The 15,714-nt window shown below is 43.1% G+C and overlaps 1 protein-coding gene across 12 annotated transcripts in view; it reads right to left on the minus strand.

Moving 5' to 3' along the window:
• The window catches only part of Stard13 (StAR related lipid transfer domain containing 13), a 199,848-nt gene that overhangs the window by 22,918 nt on the left and 161,216 nt on the right, over nucleotides 1-15,714 (minus strand). For 6 of the 12 annotated variants that reach the window (XM_029477489.1, XM_029477488.1, XM_029477492.1 and 3 more), the window contains exons 4-6: nucleotides 12,253-12,316; nucleotides 3,845-3,976; nucleotides 1,242-2,602 (exon numbers count right to left, since the gene is read on the minus strand). In XM_029477489.1, coding sequence (XP_029333349.1) covers nucleotides 1,242-2,602; nucleotides 3,845-3,976; nucleotides 12,253-12,316 — 1,557 coding nt within the window. The remainder of the gene's footprint in view (nucleotides 1-1,241; nucleotides 2,603-3,844; nucleotides 3,977-12,252; nucleotides 12,317-15,714) is intronic. The other 6 variants (XM_029477491.1, XM_021161874.2, XM_021161875.2 and 3 more) reach the window with 1 other exon arrangement.

Raw genomic sequence — 15,714 nt, forward strand, 5'->3', positions numbered from 1 at the left:
AACTGGACAGAGCTGTGGACTTAGCAAGCTGTATAGACCCAGAATGGGGCACATCGACTGTTTCAACTTGGGATTTAAATAAGGGATATCAGTCAGTCATATATATATATATATATATATATATATATATATATATATATGAATGAGACAAGTGAGAGAGATGGAGAGACAGAGAGATGGACTAGATAGTGAGACAAAGAGACAAAGACATAAAGCAGAGGGGGCATAGAAAAAGAGAGAGAGAGCAGAGGGAGAGGGAGGAAGGGTGGGGAGAGAGGGAGAGAAAGGAGAGAGGGAGGGGGAGGAAGGGAGGGGAGAAAGGGAGAGAGAGGAGAGGGAGAGAGAGAGGAGGGAAGGAAAGGGGAGAGGGGGAGACAGACAGAGAGAGAGAGAGAGAGAGAGAGAGCGCTTGTGAGAGAGAGAGATTTTGAAACATTGAGATGCTACAGTATTTCCCACTTTTTGTGCCTGCCTCCTTCCTATCCTTTGTGCTGAGATGGCATCTGAAGGTGACAGGCACAGACGACACTCCAATGCATCCTACAGTACATCAATGCCTCAGCAAGTACCCCAGTGACACACACAGTGCTATTGACTCCGTGAGTTAGATCTCCTTGGCTCGTTTTCTAGGGAGCAGTAACTTGAAAGCAAAGAGCAGACACAAAGCATAAACATGCCTTAGATCTATCGCACAGAATACAAAATAAAATGTGTGCACAGAGCCTGGACTACGGCTGTCTGTGATGCCCCTGCCTGATTGCTTGGATTTGTCTTCAACAAAACTAAGTTTGAAACAAAGGATAAACACAGAGATGAATGTGTACTGACATGGATTCAGTCTTTCTGGCCATGTCTATAAAAACAACTCTACTGAAATAATTCCTAACCATATGTGTTACTTAGCATAGCCACAGGTGATCGTAGAAACAGTCTGTCTTTGATAAGGGAATAAGCAAAGACGCTGGAGAGGCAGCTCAGTGGCTCAAAGCACTGGGTGCTCTTGCATAGGATCCGGGTTTGGTTCTCAGCATCCACAACAGCAGCTCACAAACATCTGTGATTCTAGTTCTAGGGGATCTGATGCCCTCTTCTGACCTTTGAGGGTACTGCAGACACATGGTGTACATACATACATGCAGGCACACATTCATACACGTACAAAGTAATAACAAAGTAAATAGAATCCAGCCTACAGCCTATAAAACAGAAGCAGCATAACTTTATAACAGCACATGACCCACCTGTTTGGTCTGGTCAGAGAGGCCCCCACACCAGAATCCCTTCTTTCTCTGACCCCAGTGGCCTCCGATTCATTCAGAGAAGTCCTGTCCCTTTCCACATCACTAGGTGTTGTCCGACCTTCTGAGACAGAGTTGCCTTCAAAATCTAAAGTGACCTGATTGGGAGATGGGAATGGGGACAGACCAGGATCCCCTGCCAATGTGCCGTGACTTTGCAGTTCAGGTAAGATGTTTTTTGACCAGTCATCCACTACCTCTTGTATGCCATTGACATGCTGTAGGATGTCATCCAGCTGTGGAAGGAGGCCGTCTTTCTCTAGGTCCAACAGATCTCCTGTGCTGGCATACAGGTGCGAGCTGGGGACATTGTCATAGATACTGACACGGCTGGCCCTGTGGCAGGAAGACATGAGTCTGGGTTCCCTCATGCCAGGGCCCTGTTGCCTACCCAGAGAGATACTTCCGGTCCTCCAGTTAACCCCATTGCTGTTGTCTGTGGGTGAGAGGCTTTCTATAGAAAGTGCCTTGGGGAACGTTCCTGGTTTGTGATCCTTGGGAATGTGGACCACCAAGTTTTCTTGGGAGTGAAACCCATGCACGTGGTTTTGGTCTGACGTATCTGGTAATGCCGTCCCTGCCAGCACATCCAGGTCCTCCAGGTACATGCCGCCGCGCTTGTTGGCCTCGTGGTGGCACTTGCGTTCCTTCATGCACGGAGTGCTCACTGTGCTGCTGTTCTCCAGGGGGCTGCTCTCACCACTTGACTTACTGGAGCATGGGAGGCCTTTCCTGCAGGCAGCTGGAGGTGAGGTCTGCAGATTTCCGTTGGGTATCTGGACACACTGCATGGTTTTAAAGGACTCCGGTTCCTGCTGCAGCACAGGCCTACTGATGACCAGGCCTCCTGTCCGCCCTGGCCCCTTATACCTCCCGAGTGCGCCCTTCACTCTCAGGGTATCCATGCGTTTCAGAAAGGACTTGGCCCTGGTCCTGGTGGGTTTCTCATTCTTGGGGTGAAAAGACTGGCTGAGACCCTCTCGGGTAGACTGTGGGAGGCTGCTACTGCCCAGGGTGGCCTCCAGCGCATGCGTACTGTCAGCAGGATGATGCCCTGATTGGCTGCGGCTGTCGCTGCCCCCGCTGCTTTCGCTGTGAATAGAGCAGACCTCTGGCTCACTCAGATCCGTGAGCACGCTCTCACTGCTGGCTGTGTTTCTCATCCTAGGGCCTCCTGGGGACCCGTTTCTGTCTGCCACGGGGAAAAGCGTATGCAGGTCATCCACACGGGACCATCTGCGGCTGGTTCTCTGGAAAGTCCATTTGTTGCTGATGCACAGGTCTTCCTCATCTGAGTCGTCACCCTGCAAAACGTAAGGAAAACGAACGTTCACATCCATAGATCATGGCTACATGGTGCTTCCATTTTGTTCCCTGTCTTCCCAGTCACACTGGCAAGTGTGAGCCTCTACCATCTTTCCCTCCCCTGCTCTTCTCATTTACCAGACTTTCATTAATATATATATATATATATTATATAATATATATAATATATATATATATATCATACATTATATCACGCATATATATTTAACATATATCATATATATGAATGAAATACATATATGAATATATATGTGAGTGTATGTGTAACTATTATATATTATATAATGTTATATAATATATACCATATTAGGGGGACCATACACACACACATCATATGTATATATGGTATATATCATATATATTTTATATAATTTTTCAATTCCTTCTTTGTTTTTAAGTCACTATACATATTAATATTTAAGTAAATACACATATAAATTTTCCCAATCCTTTCTTTGTTTCTAAGGCATTTATATATAATACATATGTTTTAATATTTAATTAAATATATAAATTTCCTCCAACCCTTTGCTTCTAAGGTATTTTCTCTGACTGCTTACAAAGGGCATTAAACACCATCTGACTGGCCAGTGGAGACAGCATCCTTTCCAAAACAATTTGTCCCCACCAATACAGGACACTTCTTCCTCACGAAACGTCTCTCTGCTGAGTTCAAGGACCACCATTTACAGCTCTCTTTCTCTGAACCTCGGCCTCATTACACCTCAAAGTTAACACTCCTTACCTTAGTCTCTAAGAATCTTGACTCTTGTCATTTATACTCTGTATGTGTTAACAGCGAAATCACGGGCTGACCTCTGAAAAGCAGTAAGGTCTGCACCAGTCTAGAGAGTGCACTTGAAGAGAGTACAGACTGCTCTGGAGACCAGGCTCCTTGTGTTTAACGAGCCTGAGTCAGAGTGCCTCTGGCTGCACACACCTTCCAGCTGGGGGGTAGGGGTGGGGGTACGTTGCAAAGTCTTGCACTCTGTGTGTCACACACTGACCTACCTGTTTTCTTTGCTGGAATTTGCAGCCTGTGACACAGAGACATCTGCGTTCCCTGAGGCTAATGGTGTGTCCCTGCTTGTGTTGTTGTTTTTTTTTTTTTTTTTTTTTTTTTTTTTTTTTTTTTTTTTTTTTTTTTTGTATATCCCTTGGGCCCAGAAATTATTTACTTCCCCAAGTGAACTGGAGCATCAGCCTCCACCCCTCCTTACCTTGATCATCACGAAGACCCAACATGGAACTGTTTTCCCAATCAATTTCCAACATGGAACTGTTTTACAAATCAATTTCCAGGTTTGTGTCTTCGCTCTGATTTCCTTAGTGTGGGCCCTCAGCACTTCTCTCTGGATGTATTACAGGAAAAATCTGGCTAAGATCCTGATCTCTAGAAGGTTCCTCATCTAGCTTCTCACAGTATGATCCATTTTCTTGGCTTAGCACTATCCACTGTTGGGAACAGGACTTGTGTTTATTCATCTTGCTCAGAGTTAAATCCTCCTCAGTACCACACCCTTAAGAATTGTTTAATTTTTGTTGTTCATTTTATTGTTAATTGAACTTATCTTCCTTTGGCATCTGGTTACAAGCCCAGGCTCTGAATGACAGTGGTATCACAAGTGCCCCGACACCCTGTGCAGTGACTTTCCATTACCTAGGAAGTCGGACTAAAAATAGGTCTGACTCATAGGTTTTCCTCAGGGAATTAATAACGTTGCTCATTTAGCAGCAGGGTTTGTTCTTTTCAGTGTTTATTCCATTGTTTAGCTTTTTACTCATCTAGCGTCCACCTCAGCTCCCCTAACTTCTCAACACACACACACACACACACACACACACACACACACACACACACACACTGGACTCTTCTCACAGAGGCTTAATCTGTCCAAAGCTAGGCTCTATCTAAGTTGGCCTCAATTGGAATACTCAAGCATAAGGTAGAAGAAACTTACAAGAACAGCATGTTGCTTCCATCTCAGTGGGAAGATTTAGCTTTGGTTTTTAAAAGACAAATTTGTGTGAAGTCTTGGAGGAATAACTTGAAAAATTAAAACTGAGCATGGAGCTAGGATAATTCAAAGTAGACTTTCTGATACTTACTAGTTCCTCTCATAATTTTTTATCATAAAATCAAACCAAACCAAACCAAACCAAACAACAACAACTAAACATCTGGGAACTGTTGCAACATAAGGCACCACAGATACATAAGGCACCATCTCAGGCTGAACTTACTGGGATTTCACAAAATATTTTTGGGCGCTTGAAGCTACTACCTCTAGAGAAAATATAGATGTTTAAAAATAGAAACTGTAATACTTAACATTGGTTCCAACTACTCACCCTCCCACCCCATTCCTAACACGAGAAACCCACATAAAAGTTGGATAGAGTCTCCTTTATTTAGATTAAGGAAGGATGCCAAGACAGGCTCTGAAGACTGGAGCCAGAGAACTGGTCTCTTCAGGGATGTTCAAAGAGCTCATTACACTGGCCTTAGCCGGCAGGAAAATAATCACGACTCAACCAAATCATCCGACAAGATGGCAGACTCCTTGAGAAAGAGGAACAGTAGAAGGGCATTCTGCAGTAACTAAGTTCTTTGATCCAAAGCAAGCAAACAAAACCAAGACAATTAAAAAAAAGGGAAAGAAGAAAGAAAGAAAGAAAGAAAGAAAGAAAGAAAGAAAGAAAGAAAGAAAGAAAGAAAGGAAGGNAGAAAGAAAGAAAGAAAGAAAGAAAGAAAGAAAGAAAGAAAGAAAGAAAGAAAGAAAGGAAGGAAGGAAGGAAGGAAGGAAGGAAGCAAGCAAGCAAGCGAGCTACGCCATGGACAAAGAAAACTGTGTTCTTTAGAATCCAGTGCAGAAAACAATCCAAAGCCACTCACTCCATGCTGCATCTTTCAAACTACTGATGGTGAGTCAGGGTGAAACGGAATTTTCCCCCACAACAGAGACGACACAACCACACTACAGCACCACATAACCCATCATGTTGAATAACCACCCTCGTTCCCTCCTGTTTGTCTAGACTGGCCATCCCTAATCCAAATAATTCAATTCTAAAATGCTCTAAAATCCAAGCACTTCTGAGCACTGACATGGTACATTAGGTAAACATTTCATACTTGGTCTTCAATAATGGGTTGTAACTTTTTCTTTAAATGAGCAAACAAACAAAAAACCCCATGCAAGCAAGAAAGCAAGCAAATAAACAAGCACACTAAATATGTACACAATTACCTTGAGGTCACATGCGCAAGATGTTAATGAAATATCAGTTAGTTTCACACTCAGATTTTGTACTCATCCCCATATAATATAGATAATACATTATTACATAATATACATTTATTACACACACACACATATAACATATACATTAAATTAATGCAAATACCAAGGTTAAAGAGATAGCTCAATACAAATCACTGCTGGTTCAATCATCACTTTGGTTAAAGAATATTCAACCTTTCATTTCCTTTAGTCAAGTCATCTCAAAAAAATGTTGCATGTGAATCCACAAATTTGTTCAACAATTCGGCATGTGGTCCTGACCTAGAATGTGAAAAATCTGCCCCCCCCCAAGATAACACCTCCCCAAATTGTTTTAGAGTGCAAGTTGCAAGTTTTCTTCACATGCTTTGGATGAAGCGAAGTATCAGGTACATGGAAGACTCCTCTTTAAGATTCTTAGTGTACCGATTAAAAGTCTTAAGAGACTATCAGATTTCATTGGCTGCTCTTTCTGGACTTGAAAAAAGAAGTCTATGTTTATATAGAGATGTGAAATGGAGATCTAGAGAGCTGAGTGTGTTTATAGAGAAAAGAGACCCCTCAAATTGACTTTATTCTCCAGGTGGAATGGTGTAGTGTAGGGGGCAGTGCTGATGTTAAGGTCCTGTTCTCCAAATGGTTCTTGATCTGTCAGTAAAGATGCAATGGGCCAATTGCTGGGCTGAAGGGACTTCTCGGGAGGAGCTGGGGCCTGTGGCCTCTACTACAGGTGGGTGGTCAGATATGTTTGGCAGGGGCTAGGTGGGACTAGCCACTGAAGTTTAGGGCAGGTGGGAGGTACGGTGCTAAGAGTATTGATAAGGGCACCCATTTCCAGGCAGGATATAGTAGTACCTTGCAATGGTGCCAAGAAGGCAAGTTCAAAAGGAACAACCTGTGTGTCTTTTATCCTTGGATTCAAGGGAAGCTGGGAGGGGGCTGGTAGTACAGCCACTTCCCAGAGCTAAAGGCCAGTAGCTCAACACTAAACAAAGCGGTTTAGCATACTTCTGAAATACTGTGGCCACAGAACATCAACATTTCAACAAGACAACAGATTAAGAACTGTGAGTGTGCTGTTGTGAAGAAGGTGGGTGGTGCTGGATGCTGCTATGAGGGTCTGGGTAGTAAGTTGAAATGGATAGCTGCACTTAGGCATGGTCAAAACCCTGAGGGCAACTGAGGGCCCTACCTCTGGAGGTCATGTCTGATTTAAGCATCATGTGAAAAGACAGAGAATTTATGCTTTTAATACACAAAGATGTCATAAGGCCATGCCCAGGATATTAAGCTGAGAAAACTGTTGTAGGAATGAGTTTTCTCCGTCACAATATGGAAGGTAACAGAACACATATATAAAGTAGTTCACAAATAGATCTAAATGCGATTATATGTGGTGAGGCTATGTAAACTCCGAAGTGATACCAGAGTTCATTTTCATAGTCAGAGGCATAGAGTGAACATGGCTAGCCACCCTCTGGTACCCCACATCTGAAGTGCTCCCAAAGGTAAAGTTTTGAAGACTGACATGACGGCAGAAATAGAAGATTGTAGACCACAACAGAGACAGTTCAGATTAAAGGCTCAGGTTCACACCTCAGATGACAAGAGTTTGACTCCCAGCACTCAGGGAGTTCATGGCATCTATATACTGGTCATACACAGAGGAAAAAGAGAAAGAAAATGTAAAAGTAATAAGGTAAATCTTTAACAAAAAGAAAACTTTGCTTCATGCACAAAATTAAGGAAAATATTGAATAAAATCAGTGAAGATAAATGAAATTTCATGTAAGATTTGGGCCTGTCTCAAACATACCTTGCTGAATGCATAAGTGTTCAAAAATGTGAAAAAATTAAAATACTTTTCTTCTTTAGCATTTTGGGTAAGGAGTAAAGAGCATGGGTTAAGATGTAGGAGCTCCTGGTGGGACTGAAGGATATCCTGGGAAGAATATAACACTGTGTGATGTAAAATATAGTTACTCTATCCTTAATAATGGTTTATTTTTATTTTACGTGTAAGGGTGCTTTGTCTACATATATATATGCTGCCAGGAAGGACAGGATATATATGTGTTTTGCAGGAGATGTGGGGCGTGGAAGACAATGTCCCAGGGGTGCAGATGGAAATCAGGCCCCTTGTCACAGTTTTGAGAACTCAGTAATGCCCTTAGCATCCAGCTGAGAGGGTCCTAGCCCTGAGGTTTTACTCACAGTATCTGTGTGGCTTTCCACCTTTGGTCATGATCCAGAGTCTTATTAAAATGCTGACTTTAATGGGAGCCTTCTAAAGAGCTATCTTTCTAAACGCCGGCCCCTTGGGGCCATTCAACGTCACCCTGATGCTAGTGTGGATCAGTCAGTAGTGATATTTGTCCAAGAACAGGAAGCTTGGCTCTGCCTTGCTTTCACCATGGATGAGTCTTCTGTGTTGGCTTTTTTCTAATTGAGAATGCTCTTTACTAAAATTACATATTTGTTCTGGATGGATACCACCGGAAACTGAGGAATGGGTTTTTAAAAACAAACAAAACAAAACAGGTTAGGGGAGCCATACAAATCTGCAGCTGTGACAGGAGGCAAATTCACTGTTATGCAGACATCTAGAAGCTAAAGTTGCAGCAGCCATTAACGTTACACCCAGGCCAGTGAGTCAGCCTGTTGGGATGCAGGAATGCTCTACTTGGTATGTTGGCAGGCTGATGAACCAGTCCAATTACTGGAGAGCCTCCTCATCGCACTTTCAGCCTTCAGAAATGCCTCCCAGAAGGGTTTTGGTGAGTCTGTAGCTGAAGTACAGAATGAGGGCTCAGAGCCCTCCACCTGAGGGCAGATGCTAAGCCACATGGATATACAGCAGAACAGACAGCAAGCCAAATAGGAGCCAGGCGTCACCACCTACACTTCCTTGTACACTTTCATTTTTATTTCTTTCTTTGATTCAGCTAAACAAAATTTCCCAAGACAGGAAAAATAAACTGTGGGACTTGGTACTGCAATGGCATGACACGTTCCTGTTGTAAAAACAGTTCACTGCTTGTATGGCTTAGGCCAAGGAACTGACAAGCATTTGGGTCCAGAACAATACCAACAATTTTTGAAAGGCAAAGAGTTGGTTGGCTTCAAATCTCACCTCTGATTTTTGGTCTGTGGTTTGGGGGCAACTGACTCTACAGAGTTTCTTCATCTTTAACATAGAGTGCAGGGCCTCCCAGAGAGGTCCCGTGCCAGCATTTATTTACTAACCACCCAGGTTGACCAGAAAGCCCCCACCCCCACCCCGAGCCATTCCACAGGTCCAACTGCCTTCAAGGGAGAACTGTAACCTTGGATGACGAAGGCATGTGGAGACCCCACTGAAAAACTCAAGTCTGTGATTCTTGCAGATTGGACATGAAAATTCTGTTTCATAGAATATGTAAATTAGACACATGGCTGTTCGGTTCTTAATTCTCTTTCTTGATCACTTTCTATTTCCATCCAAAGCTGGCTGTAGTTTCGTGGGGCACTTGATTCTCAAGTCTCTGACTCTGTCTCCTATCATTTAGCCTAGACCTGGTCCCTATTCAAAAATGTGTTTTTGTTTGGTAATAAAGTAATGGACCAACCTACAGCTTTTAGGTCAGGAGTGTGCTGTGTGGCTGCTTGGAACCAGCCACAGACACTGCCCAGGACAGAGACTGACAAGTAAGGGGGCACCACATGTTGGAATGTTTTTATTTGAAAATAGACTATGAGTCTTCAACTTGCAATGTGAAAAGCAGTATTCTATTCATGAGCACATATTTTCGAGGTTCCCAATAAGCAGGGAGGGAAAGAGTGTGTGTTACTGCAGCGGACATTAAAAAAAATATCCCAAGCAGGTCAGACTACCAAGGTGACTAATTTGCAGGTTGCACAGAGAGCCTTGAGTACGTTGTTCACGGATATCCTGCCTGAGAGTTCTGCAGAGCAGGTAGGTGACAGGGCAAAAAGCCCATCACTCCACATTGTCGGAAACATTGTGTATCATTAGTTTTTGACATTCTCTTTTGTGAGAGATCTGCACAAAGCAGTCACCTTGTCTTAGACTCCCAGAAACGGCTGTATTCGGTTTAATAAGAACCATGTGTTATAACCGAAACAACATCTGACCTGCATGCTTCAAATACTAAGGGCACTTCTCAAGGGGTCTATTTAGCCAGACAGCTGTTGGGAGGCCTGTTCCCACAGTTTAAATTTGTTTGTGGCCTGCATAAATTGCTCACGTGTGAATATTTCTCTGGATGTTGTTTTTCACTCTTCTACCTCCTCGGCTGGAATCCTTGGTTCCCAGCTCCAATTGTTTTTAAGATGAAGTCAGGCCAAAATGACTTAGACTTCTTGAGAGGTGCTACTTCAGAGCAGAAATCTGGGGGCTAGAGGCAGGTATTGGTTTTGAAAGGTTAGGTTACTCCAGGGTGAGTTAAAATGCATTAGGTGTAATTATTGCTCTGTGCAAGTCAGAATAAAAGACACCAGATTTGGCTTCAAAATAACCCCAGATTTGGCTGATTACAGATGGAGATGCTACATTAAAAAAAATGTCCTTAGTGATTTAATTCTGAATGTCCTGGAGAGAACCCACTCAGTGAGCTTGGAAGCAGTGCACAGGGAGGCGGAGCCTTGGTTTTTGGAGCCAGCTGCTCCTAAAGACACTCCTGAGGTTGAAAGCCTTCTGCACAACTCACCCAGAAGTGTTGAGCACATGACAGGTTTAATTTCCTTCCACAGAACCCAGACAAGCTGGGCAAGAACGAGATAATGCACCGAGCCCAGTTCCTCGATGATAGTCATCAATGGAAAGTAAACTGGGTTTTCTTTATCCACAGTGCTTAAGATCAGGAGTGTTGCCCACGTGGGTGCTGGGTTTTTGTTTGATTTTGGAATATGCTTGTAGGCTTTATTGCTTAAACAGAAACTATGGTATCCATACTTGTCTGAAATCTAAACCTTTTGACTATCCCAGTGGCACTCAAACAATTTGGGTTATGTGAGTATTGGCTCACACCTGTTATCACAGCACTTGAGAAGCAGAGGCGGGAAGATCGGGAATTCAAAGCCAGCTTTGAGTACAAAGTAAGTTCATGGTGGCTAGTTACAAGAAACCCTGTTTTTAAAAACTTAAAGAGAAAAACAGTCAAACAATCAAAAACTGATTTGGGCTATCATGGATTTCAGCTATATGATGGATGGTAGATTTTTTTTGTTCTTTCTGCTCACTCCTCCTCTTCATCTTTCCCTTCTGTTCTCTTCCTGTGTGGCAGACTGAATCTTGAACCCACAATGCTATGCACAAGTGCTCAACTACGGACCTATACCCTCATCTTTACCACTTCATTCCAAAACAGAAATCTCTGTTCACTAGATGTCCTGTGAGAAGCAGGGATCCTAGAAACAAATTTCTTGTGACTGAGGCAGAGTGGTTAAGGACAAGGTAGATGCAGTGGCCTGGGGTCACACTGTCCCCTGACTCCTGTACTCCTGTCACCAAATACCCGAGAATGGATGCACCTCTGACTTGCACTTGAAAGAAAAGATGTGACTAGAACCATCAGAAGATACTTGGCTAGGAACTGTCAGCCCTTCCCTGGATCTCTTAATCTACTCATCCATGTGGAGGACCTGGAGTCAGAGGTGGCTTGACAGTTACAGCTGCACAGACTTCTGAAAGGTGAGGCCCAAGAACTGAGATATCTATTTCTTTATCCAAACCTTCTGATAGAAACAACAACAAACCACAAAACCAAAGCAGTGAGATTGCAAAACCCAACTTCCAGTAGGGTCTTAAAACAGACCTATTTATGATAGTGGGGAAAGGATGGGGGTATTTGGAGAAGAAAGAGATAGTGGGGTAGGCATGTGAGAATGTTGCCTTGGCTCAAGGCTGCTGCTGCTTCTTTTTAAAAGATGTGTGTCTCCCATGTGTGTTTGAATGTGTGTGCATCTCTCATGTGTGTATGAGTGTATCTCCCACGTGTGTATGAGTGTGTGTGTATGTGTATATCTCCCAAGTGTGTATGAGTGTGTGTGTATCTCCCATGTGTGTGTGTGTGTGTATGTGTATATCTCATGTGTGTGTATGTGTGTATCTCCCATGTATGTATGTGTGTGTATCTTCCATGTGTTTGGGAGTATCCATGAAGACCAGAGGAGGGCATGAGATCCCCTGGACTGACCTGTGCTGGGAACCAATTTCCTGTATTCGGGAAGAACAGCAAGGGCTCTTAACCACTGAGCCAGCTCTCCAGCTCTGCATGTTTTCCCAGTCTCTGAATACAGGCTGTTCTGTTGGTGTGGTCATGGTCTCCACAAGGCACACCCACCTTTTTCCTTTGGAAGTTCACATCAAGTCTCATTGAGGCACACTTGTTCAACGTATTAAGTCGTCTAAAAAGAAAGGAAAATTCAATGATTTACTAATGGACCCAAATCTTCCAGTCTGCTAACCTTTATCTCTGGCAAATCTAAAAGTGAAGAATCCACTAGTTATATTGGAAAGCAGCGCTGCATTGCTACATCCCTAGAAAGCGCTCTATAAAATGATTTAATAGAGTTTCACTTTGTGTTCTAGCCTCTTGATCAGAGAGCCAACCGCTTTCCTGGTCTAAACCCAGGCCATTTCTGGTTTCCCATTCTACTGCTCTTAGAAACTGTTGCGGTCATTTGAACTATTTTTCACCAGCCCCTTGCTCCTTGCCGCTGTCCGCTCCTGTCCAGAACATCATGGCATGGATCCCCTCAACCACGTTTTCCTCTTTTAGTTTCCCTCCTGCTCTGCAGCAGTAAGTACACATAGGAACACAATTTACACTTCAGTGATAAATTACTCATGCTGGGACTTCTCATAGACTTGTATGTTGAGGCCATAGCCCCAGTGTAACTGGTAGGTTGGAGTAAGGATGTCACTAAAGCCAAATGAGGAGGAATCTCCATCCTCTGGAATTGCAGTCTGGGTAAGAAGAGACACCAGGGTATGCAGGTTTGTTCTCCCATCTCCCATTTCAGGACACGGGGAGACGGTGGCTTTCTCTGCCAGGAAGGAGGTCACCAATAACCAAATCCTTGACCTTGAAGGTTCCAGTCTCTCAGACTGTTAAACTGCCCGGTCTACAGTATTCTGCCAAGGCAGCATGTGTCAACTAATAAATACATTTGCTTTTCACCCTCAGCTGGACTCTTAACATTGCTCCTGAGCTGTCTTCCTGCCTTGCACGTGGCTCTCAAACCTAGACCATCGGAGATTCAGTCCCACACCTGATAACTTTGCCACAGCTGCCACTGAGAAGGACAATCAAACCAGCGAGGAACAGGCATGTGTTCTTGTGGTGTTCCTTTCCTCCCTCCTAAGTTGTGTCTCCCTGTTTACCCACTGCTCTGGCTGCTTCCAAGGGAAAGACAGTCCTTTTGTTTTTCTGACTAGCTCTTCACTCTTGTTTCTGATGACAACATCCACTGTGGTATCTGAGTCTTTGCTATTTATATATCAGATTCTCGAAACTTCTTTCCTCTCTGGGCTCATTCTGTTGAGTTCTGACTAGCCAAGCAAACAATCCTCCTCTTCCTAGCCTGCCTCTCACCCACTGCTTACTACATCCCAATCTTCCCCTTCCTTTCGCTGCCTTAACCTGCTGAGAACATCCTCAATTTTCATATATTCTGCCATCTTATTTCATGTGATCTCTTGGCAAACACCTTTATTATTTTTGGTTGTTTTTTTTTTTTTTTTTTTTAAGTCTGCATGTGGCTTCAGTTACATGTATGGTGCCTTCTATCTTTGCCAACGTTTTAGCAGTTCCTTTAACTCTCTCATTTGGCTTTTTAGCTGTTACCTCATGACCTTCCAATTTGGGTGATTACACATTGAATTTGTTCTTTGGAAGCTGAAGATTCACTCTCTTCCAATCTCCATCCCTACCCCCTACCCCCTTTTCCTGATCCACATACAGTTGTGTTACAACATCACACATTATTGATAAATCCATTCTTCATGTTTATTACAACCATAAATTTCTAGTCCCGTGTGCATTATACTTGAGTTAATTTTTTTCCATTCTCAACTTTTTAGTGCCTCTAGAGCTAATACCCATATAGACTTTTACTTAGTACTCTTGTGTTTATACCAAATATCTCCAATTATCTAAACCCCATCAGATGGCCTTCAGTCCATCTGACAGATGTCTCTCAGGTCCAGTCTGGATTTACCGCTCTTGTTTTGCGTTTTATCTGATTTATCTGATTTGTTTCTTACAATTGAGACTCCTCTGAAGGAGTCTTCTGTTTTGGAGTAAAAAAATTGGAGATACTGATACTTAGAATGTAGACAGACTGTCATGTGGGTCCTGTTTCTGACAGAGTAGCTCACCGCTAGGTACATCTGTGGGAGGGAAATTACCCAGACTAGAGATATAGTGAGTATTTGTCTACAAGTGTGTATGTGCACCACATGCATGTAGTGCCTGCAGTGGCCTGAAGAGGGCACTGTATCCCCTAGAACTGGAGTCAGTTGTGAGCTACTATATGGATGCTAGAAACCAAACCTGAGTCCTCTGCAAGAGCAAAAGGTTCAGACTTCTGGGCCACCTCGCCAGCACCTAGTTATGTGTTGGCTTACAGATAATTCCGTTAGGCTTCACCCAACAGCTATATTCATCCTCCACTGCCATTACTACCTGCACAGCAGTGTATAAGAGGTCTGATTGCTACCCCAGGCCCCCTTCCTCCACACTCTCTTTCTTTCTCTGTTCCCATGTGTTCTCAGCTGGCCTCTCTTTCTCTGTCTCCCCCTTTTCTTTGCCTCTACCCCTTTCCAGGTCCCCCACTCCTGCTCTCTTCCTTATACTAGGTCTGACATATGGCATGATTTCTCAGGGGGATACCTTGGCAGGGTCCCACCAGGTACTCCGTTACTCCTGCCACTTAATGCCACAATTTATATTTCATAACAGTATGTGATTTTTAGTGTATGAATTCTTATTGTTGCTGTTCAGCGCGTTCGTTCGTTTGTTTGTTTTAGGATAGATCTATGTTGTTAAGCACAGAACTAATTATTGCAATTACTTGGTGAGTAGTTTTTCATATTGTGGAAAATATAGCTTGCTGATGGACCTTCAGGTTCTTTGTTTGTATGTTTCTTTCTTTTTTAATTAATGTTTTCCTAATTATCAAATCATATAGTTTGTTTTAAGCAAAGCTCTATTTCCAGCAGTGGGCAACAACTACAACTTGACATTATCTTTGGCATTTAAGACTGTGAATCCACTTATTGCCTTCTTATCACAGAAGCACAGACCCCTTGCATACAAATGCATGTAAATACTGTCTTTATAGAGCACATATTAAAATGCATATTTAGAATTCAAACCTGAGGATTACTGTTTTTAATTGTACATGATCGTACTGAAGCATCTCATAGCATCTCAAAGTATACTAGACTTTAATGACGTGAAATGCCTTGGAGTTGTTACATTTCCAAACACTCATTGCTCTCAACAGTGTGCAGGGTCCTTTAGGTTTTTCAGGTCCAAATACTAAAACTGAACCCTGCACTTTTTTCAAAACTGCCTTGTCTTGACTAAACACCACCACTAGGCCAGCCATCCACACTAGAAAAGAGTCAACATGAGACTGACTCTCAGGCTCGGCAGCCATTGCTCACTAAATCTGGTCAAGTAAACGTCTGTGATAGTCCTGAAGTCTTGCCTCTTTGGTTCTAATTTATCCTCTTCTCACCTCCCACAGAGAATCAAGCAATATCTGCCTCTAGTTCCAATGCAGAGCACCAGGAT

This window comes from Mus caroli, chromosome 5, assembly GCF_900094665.2.
Source record: "Mus caroli chromosome 5, CAROLI_EIJ_v1.1, whole genome shotgun sequence".
In the NCBI taxonomy this organism is placed as follows: Eukaryota; Metazoa; Chordata; class Mammalia; order Rodentia; family Muridae; genus Mus; species Mus caroli.